This window comes from Nicotiana tomentosiformis, chromosome 6 (genome assembly GCF_000390325.3).
Source record: "Nicotiana tomentosiformis chromosome 6, ASM39032v3, whole genome shotgun sequence".
Lineage (NCBI taxonomy): Eukaryota > Viridiplantae > Streptophyta > Magnoliopsida > Solanales > Solanaceae > Nicotiana > Nicotiana tomentosiformis.
In genome coordinates, this window is record NC_090817.1 from 91,801,428 (window position 1) to 91,817,047 (window position 15,620).

General features: G+C 38.0%; 1 protein-coding gene across 1 annotated transcript; it reads left to right on the forward strand.

The window, feature by feature from the left end:
* The first annotated feature begins 569 nt into the window (after window positions 1-569).
* LOC104106038 (uncharacterized) lies at window positions 570-11,033 on the forward strand. Its single transcript, XM_070179101.1, has 7 exons — window positions 570-778; window positions 867-877; window positions 7,468-7,581; window positions 8,519-8,600; window positions 9,413-9,576; window positions 9,710-10,320; window positions 10,839-11,033. The coding sequence occupies exons 1-7, from the start codon at window positions 570-572 to the stop codon at window positions 11,031-11,033; spliced, it is 1,386 nt and encodes a 461-aa protein (XP_070035202.1).
* Window positions 11,034-15,620: the final 4,587 nt, after the last annotated feature.

Below are 15,620 nucleotides of genomic sequence, written 5' to 3' on the forward strand. Positions count from 1 at the left end.
GATCTAGAAAGCAAAATGACTGGTCGGGTCATTACATATACCTTCTTCTCTTCGTATCTTAAAGAGTTCTTTTTGCCTTAACGATATTTTAATAATTTTTCTCTTTTTATGTCTTAGGCCTCGGTGCTTAATCATGAAAGCTTTCACTGGTCCCGGATGGAGGTGAGAACCTCGAATTTGAGCTCAAGGAGTAGGTCCGGCAAAAAGAGATGTATAAAGCTGTCTGCGAGCAGAAGGATGGAGTCCTTAGGGATGTGGCCGATTACCCTACCCTCTAAGCCAAGCTTGAGAAAGTCCAAAAGGAGGATTCAAAAGTGAAACAAGACCATGCCCTTCTTGTTGAAAAGGTAAATATGATCGAGATCGATATCAAGAGTTTAAATGCAAATGCTAACGCCGATGACACCAAAAAGGATCCGGCATCAACCAAAGTGCACCTCCGAATGATGAGAGAGATGGATGATGAATGGTCTCGGCTGGTTGAGGAGCTCTGAGAGTAGCATGCCTCTGCTATTTTAGAATGCGATATCCCCGGCCAAGAGTACACAACGCTAAAATCCAGATTAAAAATGGCTTCGAACGAGGCCTCTGAGTGTCAGGACATGCTGGCTCAGTACAAGAATGATGTAGAGGTAGCCAAAGCCCGTATTATAACGAAGGCCGAATATGTTAAGTGGCTATCTCAGAAAGAGACTCTCGAGGAGATCCAAGCCCTGGGGGTTGACCTAGCGGCCAATATCGAAGAAGCAAAGAGGCTAGAAGGAGAGGCCAGAGCAAGGTACTAGCCCAATGGCTCAGATAACGAGCTGGGCTCCGATGAAGACTAGGCGGGAAATGTCTTAGCTTATTTTTTTTTTTTCATGTAGGTACATGCTTTGTATTTTGGGGCCGTTTTATAGTGCCTCTATATATATATATATATATATATATATATATATATATATATATATATATATTCGGCTATTTGTTGTGTCCTTTGACTTTTGTGTATTTGCTTATGTTTAAGACTTAAGATATATAACTTGTGTCTCAGACTTAATAATATGTCATTGATGCCTTTGCATAGAATTTGGCATTGCTTAATGAGGCCTGTGTTAAATAATGACTCTGAGTTGCTTTCACTTCCAAAGACTTGATAAAAAATTAATTCTTTCTAAAATATTCGAGTGATTTAATCGGACACAACTATTCTTTGCCGAAGGTGGCTCTTTTCATGCCCGTAATTTGAGACCGATTGACTTGACCGGGTCTAAGGTAATCTTTTATGGATTAAAAATGTGTAAGTACATTACTTTTTATTCACGAACTCAGATGTCTCCGAGCCCTTTATATATTGTGATCAAAGTTCTAAAGGCTTCATTTCTTAAGTTGGTCGTGGCCTTTCTCATTTGGGCCCTACCTTGTAGGCTCGGTGCCTTTGGGATTTAGTAGCCCGATTTTTCCTGACCTTACTGCCGGGTAGCAGTACCCGGTTTGCTCCTGAATGGTTTCCGCAAGTACCCTCGTGGACTTCCCTCATCACGTAATCGGTCTCCCCGGGACCCAAGCACCTTGCTAACGGTATGAAAAATGATCTCCGATACAGTTTTCCTTCAACCAAGCTAAACCTGGAAGCCTTAGTTCGAAGGGCCCTCAATTCGTTGGGATTCGATGGCAATTTCACTTTCTGAAGGTAGTCTATGTATTTGTTTCTCCAATCCCAAGTCAGGCTTGTTGAGATTACCTTTCCATGACCTTTGGCTATCATTGAGCTCATCAATTGCACCACCATTCCGGAATTGATTTCATCGGAGTCGACTGACGACCCAAGATTAGCCAACGCATCGGCCTTGTTATTCTAGTCTAGGGGCACATGTTGTAGAGTCCATTCCTTGAACTGATGTAACGTCACTTGTAATTTATCTAAGTATCTCTGCATCCGGTCTTCTTTTACTTCAAATGTCCTGTTAACTTGGTTAACAACGGGGAGGAAATCGCACTTGGCTTCAATCACCTCAGCCCCCAAGATCTTAGCCAGTTCTAGACCTGCAATCATAGCCTCAATTTCACAGTTCTAATAGACTACCTTATTACATTACTCATGGGCGATTTTAGTACGATTCCCATCCCGAACCCTTTTGGGTTGGAAGCACCATCCGTGAATAGGGTTCAGACCCCCGAGCTAGTCCCCGAGATAAGTAATAATTCATTCTCAACCTCGTGGATTAAGGTCGATGTGAAATTGGCCACGAAGTGTGCTAAAATCTGAGACTTTATAGTTGTTCGAGGTTTGTAATAAATGTCATACCCGCTAACCTCTACGGCCCATTTTGCTAGCCAACTTGAAAGCTCGGGTTTTGCCATAATATTCCATAGCGGATACGAGGTTATGACACATATAGGGTGACATTTAAAGTATGGTTTTATCTTCATAGATGCACTTAATAAGGCTAGCGCTAATTTCTCTTGGTGTGGATACCTCGTTTCGGCATCACCTAGGGTTCTACTAACATAATATATAGGAATCTGCGTACCTTCTTCTTCCCGGACCAGGACACCACTTACCACCACCTCGGAGACTGCCAAGTAGAAGTATAACTACTCATTCGCCTTCAAGGTGTGCAACAAAGGAGGATTTGATAAGTATCGTTTGAGTTCTTCTAAAGCCTTTTGGAATTCTGGGGTCCAAGCGAAGTCGTTCTTTTTATTTAGTAACGAGAAGAACTAGTGGCTCTAATCCGATGACCTAGAAATAGATTGGCCCAATGCGGCTATCTGCCCGGTCAACCTGTGTACCACCTTTACTTTATCAAGCACGATGATATCTTATATGACCTTTATTTTATCCGGGTTGATCTCTATTTCTCAGTTAGATACCATGAAATCGACAAACTTGCTTGAGTCGACTCCAAAGGCACACTTCTACGAGTTCAGCTTCATGTTGTATTCCCTTAGTATGTCGAAAGTTTCCTGCAAATATTTCAAATGGTCCTCTGCTCGTAGGGACTTAACTAATATATCATCAATATAAATCTCCATTGATTTCCCTATATGTTCCTCGAACATTCGGTTAACTAGGCATTGATATGTGGCACCGGAATTGTTTAACACAAACGACATCATGTTATAACAATAAGTGCCGAACTTAATTATGAAAGAAGTCTTCTTTTGGTCACCTAGATCCATCTGTATTTGGTTGTACCTGGAATAGGCATCAAGAAAGCTCAACGTCTCTTACCCAGCCATTGCATCGATAATTCGGTCGATGTTAAGCAAAGGAAACGAATCCTCCGGGCATGCCTTATTCAAGTCCTTATAATCTACACACATTCTAAGCTTGTTTCCTTATTTAGGTACGATTACTACATTAGCTAGCCAATACGGGTATTTAACCTCCCGAATGGAACCTATTTTTAAGAGTTTAGATACCTCATCTTTAATGAATGCATGCTTGATTTCAGACTACAACCTCCTCTTCTATTTCACCGAGCAGAATTTCAGATCTAAGCTCAATTTGTGAGTTGTTATCTCCGACGGGATCCTTGTCACATCTAAGTGGGACCAGGTAAAAAAAATTGGCATTCTCTTTAAGGAAATCAATGAGTTTTTTCCTGAGCTTGGGAGTTAATCACGTGCCCAGGTATACCATTCAATCCGGTAGGTATTTGATCAATATAAGTTGTTCCAGTTACTCGATCATCGACTTGGAGGCATCGGTATCATTGGGTGCTACAAAGGATCTCGGGACCCTAAAGTCATCTTCCTCATTCGTTGGGCGTTCCTCCTATTTTTATGGCCCACTCAAGGTCGGGATCAGCGATTTCTATTTGATACCTTTCTCTTTGACCAGCCCCCTACTTTTTGATGTCGTGATTATGGGCACCGGGCTCTCTTCCTCAACAGTGAACATTTCCTTTGCGGATGGTTGTTCCCAATAGACTGTTTTGATTTCACTTGGGGTTGGAAACTTCAACACTTGATGCATTATCGACGACACCGCCCTCATGTTGTGGACCCATGGTCTCCCGAACAAGGCATTGTATCTCATATCCCCCTTGATTACATAAAACTTTGTCTCCTAGGTGGTTTTGGCTATGTTGACCGATAGGGTGATTTCACCCTTCGTTGTCTCACACGCCATATTGAACCCGTTTAATACTCGATCTGCTAGTATGATCTAATCTAATAGCCTTATTTGTTCCATGAGTCTCTGTCGTATGATGTTAACAGATCTACCTGGATCAATTAATACACTCTTAATTCGAGATTTATTAATAAGTACATATATTATCAGTGCATCATTGTGAGGTTGAATGACGTCCTCGTCATCTTCGTCGCTGAACAAGATTTATCCCTCCAGAACATAGTCTCGAGTTCATTTTTCTCTTATGATAGAAACTTTAGTGCATTTTATGATTGGCCCTTGTAGAACATCTACTCCTCTAATGATCATGTTAATCACATGTTGAGGTTATTTATGCTCGATTTGTTTGTTGGCACCCCTATTTTTGAATTAGGTTTTGGCCTGCTCACTTAGGAATTTCCAAAGATGCCCATTGTTGAATAGACGAGCCACTTCTTCCCTTAACTGTCTATAATCCTCGGTTCTATGATCGTGAGTACCATGATATTTACATATCAAGTTGTGATCCCTTTGTTTGGAATCGGACTGGAGCGGCCTTGGTCATTTGGTCTCCTTGATGCGACCGATGGCTGACATTATACTCGCTGCATCCACGTTGAAGTTATATTCAGATAATCTCAGGGCATTTTTTCCCCCAGGTGATTTGTCAAAACTGTTTCTATTCACCAAATCTCGGTTACTTGGACCCTGGTCGCTTCTCCTATCATTCCTGGTTGAGTGGCGATTGGATCTGTTTCCCCTTCTATCCGAGTCGTATGACTAGTATCGATCTAGGGGTGGCCTCGGCTCCTAATCCACAATTCATTTAGACATGTTGTTCACTCTATTAGGGTAAATAGACCCCCTGGGAGATCCTAGGTGATCATCCTCGACTCTGATCATTGACTGGTACCTGTTGTGGACAACGTCCCAGGTGACCGCAGGGTATTCTACCAAGTTTTGCTTTTATTGTTGAGAAGCAACTGAACTTCGGGGGTTGAGTCCTTGAGTAAATGCCTGAACGGCCCAATCGTCTGCAACTGGGGGCAGGTCCATCCCTTTGCTTGACTTTAAAGAGGTATGATTTCCTCATCTCAACTTTGGTAACTTTGGTAGCGTTGGCATAGAGTTTGGTGGTAAGTTATGGTTCCATATAATTGCTCCCTTGGATAAGGTTTTCCAACATTTCTTCAGCAACACCGACTCGATCTCGTCGTCCTCGAGGTTGTTGCCTTTTATTGCACATGTGTAGTAGGTCACATGCTCGTTTGAATTTGAGGTTCCGTTATATTTGGGAATATCGGGATTCAAAACCTTTTCAGAATTGGCTTTGATGCTGCAATCGGTGGAAAAGGTTTCTGAATGAACTGTTCTGAATTCGGTCCCTTCAATATCGAAGGCGCTCCCGGGATCTGATCGACCCTCGAATTCTATGTCTCCGCCTTCTTGTCATTTGCATCTATCTTCTTTTTGCCGAACTTCACCCGTTTCGTCAGTGCTTCGAGCATTTTCATTACCTCGAAAGTTTCTCTGAGTCCGAACCCGTCTAGTTATGTGACAATCCGCTCTTCTCTCTGAATATCTTCTCCAACCCGCTCAGGTTCAATCGCGTTTTGTGCATGATTTTGACTCTGCAGTTGTGCGTTTGTCACTTGTTGAGCTGGTAACATCTAAAAATCAAATGTAAGATAACTCCATCACCTCCTCCTTCGGGCGCTTCTCGAGCCGATGGTCGGGGTGCCCTGCAAATGTTGTTTTGGGGATCACTCGGTAGGCTGATATTGATAGCAACTTGTGAATTGGCGTCGAGTGGATCAGTGATTGGAACGCCATTAGGGTTGACAAGGGGAACGTCATTGCTTGGTACCACGTTATTATTTTCACCGTGGTGGACTGACGCGACGTCAACATTCAAGTGAGCAGATTGAGAATTTGACATTTTGAATAATCCTGAAATCAAACTTCAAAGAGCAAGTGTAAAATAGGGTGTGTTATAAGGATTTATGTTAAATTATCACTATTATCCTTCTCTCCACGGTGGGCGCCAAACTTGTTACTCTTAAAATGAGTAACAATTAAATTTGTATACGATTTAAAGGATACATGATTTGATTTAATACGAATGATCAAAGAACAACAAATAATTAAATTAAAGGAAAGCAAAACAATTAAACCAAACACTACAAAGTAATTGAGCCTGGCGTTAAACTTGAACGTTAGAAACTGGTCCCAATTGGTCCCTCGGAATGGAGCTCGATTTCAGTTGAATGAGATAATAGCTGAAAAACACTTGAACAATTACTAAAGACAAACGTAAACTTTATTGCTTTAATATACGTGAAAACAGTGGTAAAAAAAATAAAAAGGTTCTCCCTTTATATAGTAGGGAAATTTCGATCCTAATACAAGTCTAAACAATGTAGTTGATATGGGACGTGACCCGCGCCGAGATATCCGGTTGATGGCGAATATTTGGGCTCCTCGTTCGTCCTCTCTAACCGTCTTCCTTTTAACCTCACTTCTTTGTTTTGCTTGAGCTAGATTCTTTCCATGTTCGGCCATGCTCGATTCTTGATGTGTCATTCGTCCCCCGGGCTCTGATTAGTGGGCGCCCTTGGCTTTACCCGAGCCAGCGTCGAACCACGTTGTCTCTCGTTTCTTCATCGGGTAATCGGAGGTAATTTTATCCCCGATTTTACCTGTACACAGAAAGAAATGAAATATTTTAAAAATTTATGGTTTTAAACATACTATATATATAAGTGGCTATAAGACTTTTGAAACTAAATAGTTTTAAACAAGCCATAACATTTGCGTGGCTATAAAAATATCCCGTTAAGTATAAAATAAAAAAGTTTATTGTTAATTGTTTTCAATATAAAAATGTGTCATTCTTCTTGAAATAGATTAATAATGAAATCAAATTGGTGGGAGAGAGTATTTGTTATAAAAATATTTTATATCAAAATTTATAAATATAGTATTAGTTACGTAAGATAATATTTAAATGTAGAGTTAAATATTGCAAACTAAAAGTCATATTGAATTGGAAAATTTTAATGCCTGGATTAATTTTTGGTTTATGATAAAACCAAGCAACCCTAGCTTATTAAGAAGAAAGGTGTCTCCCCTGTACAATTTACGGTCATCTTTTGGGGAAGAACAATAGAAGTTAAAACCTTTAGAAAGTACGTACACTCTTTTATTTAAAAGGAAAAGCTTGCAGATACCATTTTGGACATTCTCAAGCTACTTAAAGCATCATGGCCTTTTGTATTTAAGGTAATAAAATGTTGAACTTCCTTCGTAAATTTTCTTTTTTTGCTTAAATAAAAACTTGAGTGACCTAATCCTATGGTTCTTAGGTAGGAGAGAAGAGGGCATAAAGGAACTCCACCAGCAGCCTGCAAACAATGGTGGAAGGTCTATGCCTCTATGGTCAGGTCATGTCAAGGAACTGAGTTCTGCAGCTTTAACTGGTAATAGAAAGAAGAGTTTGCTCCTTATAAAAATCTGAATTCACCTAATTTTCGTCGTATTATTCCATTAAACAATAGCTGATTTCTTCCTCTTCCTTCTTCTTCATTCGCCTACTTCTGATGCTTTCCCTTTTTCCTTTCTTTTGCATCATTTCCTTTCTCCTCCGAATATCTTTTGCGAAATCGAATTAGTGAATATATATAGGGAAAGGTACAGAAATTAAACTCAAACTTACCAGCTTCTAGTCCAAAATTAGACACTTACCAAAAGTAGCCGAAAATTAGAGATACACGCAAGGAATGATTCTTCCATCCGAGAATCACGCTAAAGATCTTCCTTACTTGCCTGTTTTTCAAGCGTATCAATTTCACAGAAACCTAAATTCTATAAATCACGGCATTCTCTCCCAAAAAGATCTCAAAAGGAGCTCCAAATTTCACTCAAAAATCGATCAATTTTATTGTAGAAGCAACAATTTCCTTTCGCAATTTCTCTGTAGATACACCTTTGATGAAGGAACTACGAACTACAATCAAAATTAATCAAGAAATTAGTGAGTGTTGACCTAATTTCAGCTACTTCAATGGCAAATTTACCAATTTTTATTCAGTATGGTGGTCGATAAAATGTTGACAACAGTTTTGTAGATTACAATGCCGACGATGTAATAGTTACTCCAAATATAAGTTTTAAAGATTTTGTAGACGTAATTTCGAAACAACTTATGATAGATAGTTCATTGAATGTTATTGAAATAAAATACATTGTCCAAAACAGTTCTCCACCAATAGTGATACACAATAATATAGGTGTATGTGTATATCTTGAGCTGAAAAAAAGCTCGAAATTTACAATGTATCCCCTTTTGTATAACATCGAGTGAAAAGGATATGGATATGATCTGCTACAATTCAAATTCTGCTGTGATTTCCTCAGAGTGTGCACAAAGCTCTGCTATACAGGAGAGATACAATAGCGATACAATTAATATGATTGAATTTGGGGATGGAGAAGACTGGTAGGATACAGAATCTGATGAAAATACCATAATAACTGGCCCTCAACACATAGATGTAGAAGAAGGTCAAATTTATAAAGACAAGGCTACGATAATCAAAGTCATGAAGCACTTGGCAGCAAAGGAAAATTTCCAGTTTAAGGTGCATATAGATCAAGTGAAAATAGGTATCAAATATTTACTGTATAATTATGTATCTCAATATATATCGTAGTTGATGTTAGAAGCATAATTATGCTGAAAATAAGTTGTTGCGTGTAGGTCTGTAGTTGTACACTTTTAAGTTGTGGTTGTCACCGTGTAGTACTGTATAGTGATTGTATTTTTTCATCTAGCATTATTGATGGTTGTGTGTATCACTATATATCATTGTATTTCATGTCACTCTATTTATTGATGGAAAAGTTTATATCCTTGTCATAGGTAATGCCTAGTGTGCATCAACAACAATTGCGATTGGTGTTCTAAGTCTTCGAGCCTGAAAAAAGTAAAACTTTTCAAGGGTCAGAAATTTCAGCAAACTGCACTCATGCCCGCTAAAAGACAGATCTTACGCACAACGTCAAGCTATTGCAAAACTCATCGGCAGTCTTCTGATAGACAAGTACAAAGACCCAAAAATAATATACACTCCTAATAACATAATTGTAGACATGAACAAACAACATGGTCTTCAAATGACATATATGAAAGTATGAAGATCGAAGGAGTATGCGGTTCAACTACTGAGAGGGAACCCGAGAGAATCATATGAAAAGCTACCAAGCTACTTTTATATTTTTGGTTCTTACAAATCCTATGTCGGTGGTAAGTTTGGAAAAAATAGAGGAAGACATGTTCATGTATGCTTTCGTTGCACTATATCCGTCTATAAAAGGATGGCAGTATTGCAAACCGGTTGTTGCTGTAGATGGAACATTTCTTAAATCGACATACAGAGGAACATTATTGATAGCATCTGCACAAGATCCAACAGGTAAAAATAAGAATAATAATGTAATATATATATATATATATATATATATATATATATATATATATATATATATATATATATATATATTATTCATGTATATACTCAAATATGTTTATATGATTCAATTTATTAGGTAGTATCCTACCACTCGCATATGCCATAGTAGATTCAGAGAATAATGCTTCCTGGGAGTGGTTTTTCGTGAGGTTCAAGGATGCATTTGGGGAAAGGAAGAGAATGTGCATAGTCTCGGACATGCATGAAGGCATTAAAAATACAGCGGCAACATTGTATCCACAAGTACCTCACTGTGTCTGCATATGGCATCTATGGAATAATATAAATACCAATTATAAGAAGAACCATTTGCAGCTCAAAGACATATTCTTTGCTATGACCAAAGCATACACAATTGAGAAGTTTGATTATCACATGGCAGAGGTAGATAGAATTGATAAGAGGGTTAAAGATTCCTTAATCAACGTTGGGTATGAAAGATGGTCCAGAGCACATTTCACTGTCAATAGAACATTGACAATGACTTCAAACATTGCGGAGTCGATCAATGCAATGCTCAAGACTGCTAGGGAACTCCCAGTACTGCCTTTGCTAGAGTACATAAGGCAATTGATCGGACGGTGGAATGTTACAAACCAAAAGAATGCAATAGAGTCATTTATTGATCTTGGGAAAAAATATGATACAATGCTGATGGACAATCTCGAATTGTCACATCGGATGAAGGCATGACTAAAATTTGTAGATACTTATGCATATAATATGTAATCATGCCGAATTCACGAATCTATTACATCTTGAACCTTTTATGTGATTCTATTAAACTAGTGTCCACCTGCACGGCACAGAAAGACCAAATTGATTAAAGCTAATGTTTTTTAATATTCATTGTTTTCACAAAAGCAATATTATAGTGTTCAAGTAATGGAGGGTCTTATCTTTGTTACCCGAGGCTTCAGGTTTTCTATTTTTTTTCAAAGCTGTTTGGTCTACCTCTATTCTCTGTTTCTTCTAGGGCATGCAAGAAATTAGTCATTGTGTAAGAAAATTATTCAACTTTTAGGCGACTACCAGCAAGTATATAAGGATTTCAATTTAATGTAGCATCTATGCCTACCCCACTGCTGAAATATTGGTTAGTTTGACATGATATTAAGATATTTTGAATCTTGTAGGCTCACCAGTACATGTGTTTTGAGGGTATATGCTTTGATGCCACTAATGATTGTTGATAAATTTTGTAGGTGACCCCTTCGACGAGATACTTATATTCAGTACTTGACAAGGGTAAGCAGAGAATGGTGTTCCTAAAAGATCGAACTTGCAGCTGTAGAAGGTTTCAGTTGGATGAGCTACCATATGCACATGCTTGGACAATATTAAAATACAAATACGTTGATCACATGAAGTATTGTTCGGTGTACTACACCAGGAAGTAACTATTGAAGACCTATGAAATTCCAATTTATCTGGTTCCTGGTGAAAGCATATGGAAAATTTCTGCAGAAGTTCTAAATGAAAAAGTCTTCCTACCAGACATGACTAAATCAATAGGAAGGCCAAAGAAGTGGAGGTGCAAGCCAATATCTGAAAGGGAACAAAAAAGGTCGATTTCATGTGGACAGTGTGGAGAACAAAGTCACAATAGGAAAACTTGTAGAAATAATCCAAAGAGAGGATGAAATATGTCAAACTTAGAATTACTTGTTATTTTGCATTACTGAATATCATAGAAATTTAGAAGAATCCAATATATCAAGAACTGTATCAATGCAGAATGTCATTTGAATTTTAGACATAAATAAATATTTGATCTATCATTTAAAAACGTGTTGCAAGTGTATTTTTTAAATTATACATCTGTTTGATTAAAAAAATTGTATCAGGTGTGTATCATATTTATATCTCTTGTGTATCACCTATGTATCTCTGTGTATCGGTAAATTATACATCTGTTTGATTAAACAAAATGTATTAGCTATGTATCATATTTGTATCATCTACGTATCTCTTGTGTATCAGCTATGTATCTCTGTGTATCGGCTCTTACTCATGTTTGTATGTGTAATAACAAAGCTAACTAATGGAAAACAGTCGTAGCAGCTAGAAAACTTTGCAAATAGTTTTAGAAATTTTCAAATAAGAGTGTGGCTTCATCTATACATATTTCGAAACCAAACAAACTGCAGAACTCATTGTGAAGAAAGTAACTATGCAGCAATCCAAAACGACTGTGTCATGTGTGTATCATATCTGTATCATATGTGTATCATGTGTGTATCTGGAAGAGACAGTGTATCACAAACTACCGTATATTTTTCATATCTTGAATTCACAACACAAAATCAAGGGAGAAAACACCAATATAAACTAAACTACAACACTCCAATATTGCAATAAAACTCATTAAACCTTTATAACATAGCATACATCTCATTTACTGTACAAATCTTAAAAGTATTCTTAAAATTCAAACACAAATAAATGTGATCCATCTTACAACAATGACAACATAACATAACACAATACAAAACAAAATTATTGAGTTCATCCTACAACAATGACAAAGGTAACTACTTCTTCCGCTTCCGCGACTTATTTTATCGACCAATAATCTCATCATCACTTTGCGTGTTCAGTTGCATCTTCTTTCTAGCATAATCTCACAAGAAAGCACCAAAAATGCGTCAGTGTGCAAAGGCATTGAATTATATAGGGGGCGTCTTGCCCTCAATGAAATACTCGGCAAATGATGCCGCAAATACACCGCAATCACTACAAAAATAAAAATAACAACAATTATCACACTACAGAATCTAAAAACAAAACAGATTGTGTTGAAAGAAATTCATACGCTTCGACTTGTTGAGGCAGTCCTTCAACCAGTTTTACATCAAAAGGGGTAATCAAGTCCATTAATTTGTAGACACCAGTGCACCAATTGATATCTTTTTTGTTTAAATAGAAATGTGTGTGCACGAAAAAATGAGGTAGCAACACAGAATACTTGTGCATTGTGTTATTAAATTTTGGCTTGATGAGCAGTTCCACCGCGCATAGAGTCATAAACATATATGCACCTATCGTTGAAGGACATCATAGCCATTATCCAATGACATTATTTCGTAATATTAATTGGCATTAAGACGTGCTCCACAGTGTGCCATGGAACATTGGCATCCAAGATATACCCCTAAATATACTCTGCAATGACATGTTTCAGATTGCACAATTCACTATCTCCATCTATATCAATAAACGCCTACCACAACTGTGGTGGTGAATGCTACATATAGGTCTTTGTCATACTTCCCCTTCATCCTCAAATAATAGAACAAAATATCAATGTGCTGAAATAAAACATAACAAATAATTAATCATTGAAGGCTTGTAACCTTACACAGCTATACTTTTTCAAATCAAATTCGCAGAAAACAAAAGAAAATGAATGCTCACTACTTATCTTGTGCTAGGCAAGATAGCAATTAATAATCGGTTCTAACTTAAGAGGCCTGATCACATGTACACTGGCTAAAATTAAAAAACAAAACTATAAAAGTAACTTCTTACATACCGAGTGATCCAAAGGCTAACTATTTGTCACGACCTAAAATCTGACATGTCGTGATGACGCCTATATTAATACTAGGCAAGCCGATAACATCAATAACCCCCGATTTCCTTTAAGTTTGAAAACATAATATTTAAATACAATACAAAATCTCACAAATACTGATATGAATACGTCCCAAAATTTGGTGTCACTGAGTACATGAGCATCTATTATGAATACAAGTCTGAAAAATATGGTCTATAATAGTCTGAGACCAAATACAGTAAACAAGGAGATAGGGAAGGAGAGGCAAGGTCTGCGAAACACGGCAACAACCTCAGAATCTCCGTGAAATTAACTGCGCGAAAGAATAAACACCCGCTATGTCCGGGAACACCTGGATCTGCACACGAAGTGCAGGGTGAAGTATGAGTACAACCAACTCAGCAAGTAATGATAATATATAAGGAACTGATTATAATGACAAGCTACATATTTACAGTTCATTTTCAGTAATTCCAGCAGAGGGTAGGCATGCTTTCAATTCCAAAAGTTTAAGTCAAATCAGTTTTATACAATTCATGTTCATGTAATTCGGATATAAAATCTTTCAGAGAATTTCACATTAATGACATATAGCAACTAAGTGCAACAACAAATGAAAAGAAAATACAGCCTCTCAGGGCAACAGATACTCAACTCATCACAACAGCTCAACCACTTAGCTCTCAGCCCTCAGCACTCACACTCAATGGGTACTCGCGCTCACTGGGGGTGTACAGACTCCAGAGGGGCTCCTACAGCCCAAGTGCTATAATCTACACGGACAACTCACGTGCTGCACGGACAACTCACGTGTCATAATATAAATATCTGGATCCGCACGGCCAACTCACGTGCTGCACGGCCAACTCACGTGCTGCACGGCCAACTCACGTGCTATAGTATAATATAATGATCTGCACAGCCAACTCACATTCTATAGTATAATATAAGGATCTGCACGGCCAACTCACATGCTATGGTATCAATATCTCACAATCAGGCCCTCGGCCTCACTTAGTCATAAATCTCTCCAGTCTCTCGGGCTCTCAATAATCATGAAATCAACCCAAACAACAATGATATGATGTATCAATAATAATAACATAGAGCGAGATAAAATGTTCAACCAAAACCTAAGACTCAGTACATGTAGCATTTAACAGGTAATTCAACAAGTACGCGACCTCTGTGAGTCCCAACAGTACTATCATATAGCCTAAGCATGATTTCTAACATGATATATAGTCAAATTTTATCAACACATATAGAGCATATAGATAACAACAAATTATTCAACTTTACAATTTCCCGGGACGGACCAAGTCACAATCCCCTCGGTGCACGCCTACACTCCCGTCACCTAGCATGTGCGTCACCTCCAAAATAATCACATGATACCAAAATCCGGGGTTTCATACCCTCAGGACCAGATTTATAACTGTTACTTACCTCAGAGCCTGAAATTCTTTACTTTGCTATGCTATTGCCTCGCAAATGATCTCTGAATGCCTCGAATCTAGTCAAAATTAATTCGTTTCAGTCAATAAAATTTATTGGAATTAATTCCATATGAGAAAGCTAATTTTTCATAAAATCAGAAATTTAGCTCAAAAACCACCCGTGGGGCCCATACATCGGAACTCGATAAAAGTTACAAAATATTAACGCCCATCCAACCACGAGTCCAATCATACAAATTTCACCAAATGCCGACATCAACTCGACCCTCAAATCTTCAATTGAAGTCTTTGAAGATTTCTACCATTTTCAACCCAATAATTACCCATTTGAACTCAACACTCTTTCCATAAACCTTATTGATACGTATAAATAATACTATTACACCCAAGAATCATACTCTTAATCACCCATCATTACCCAAACTCGAAATTGAAGATTAGGGGTTAGAACCTTACCTCTTTGATGAAGAACTTGAGAGATTTATTGTTGGATTTCAAGGCATGGACAAGAATTTGATGAACAAGACACTCCATCTACTTCCTCTCTCTATAACACTCTCACTTCTCTCTAAAATCATCAGATGATTTTCCCAAAATAAGCCCCAAAGCCTATTTATCAAAATGGGGTCGGGTTATGAAATTTGAAAAATTACCCCTCCGAAAACAGGTCTGCGGTCGCATAATGGACCGCATAATGGGTATGCGGGCTGCAAAGTTGATCGCAAAATCGGTGCCCAGAACTGGGCTCTTCTGGTCCATTATACGACTAGTTTGCGGTCGCAGAACTATTTTGCGATCGCATAACTATTTTGCGATCGCATAATTGGTCGCAAAATTGTATTTTTCCAGCCTTTGGTAATTTGGTCATAACTTCTTGTAGAAATATCCAAATGATGAACGGTTTGAGGAGTTTGAAATTAGACTCAAAGATCTTTTATTTGATAGGTAATAGACCATATAACACTTTG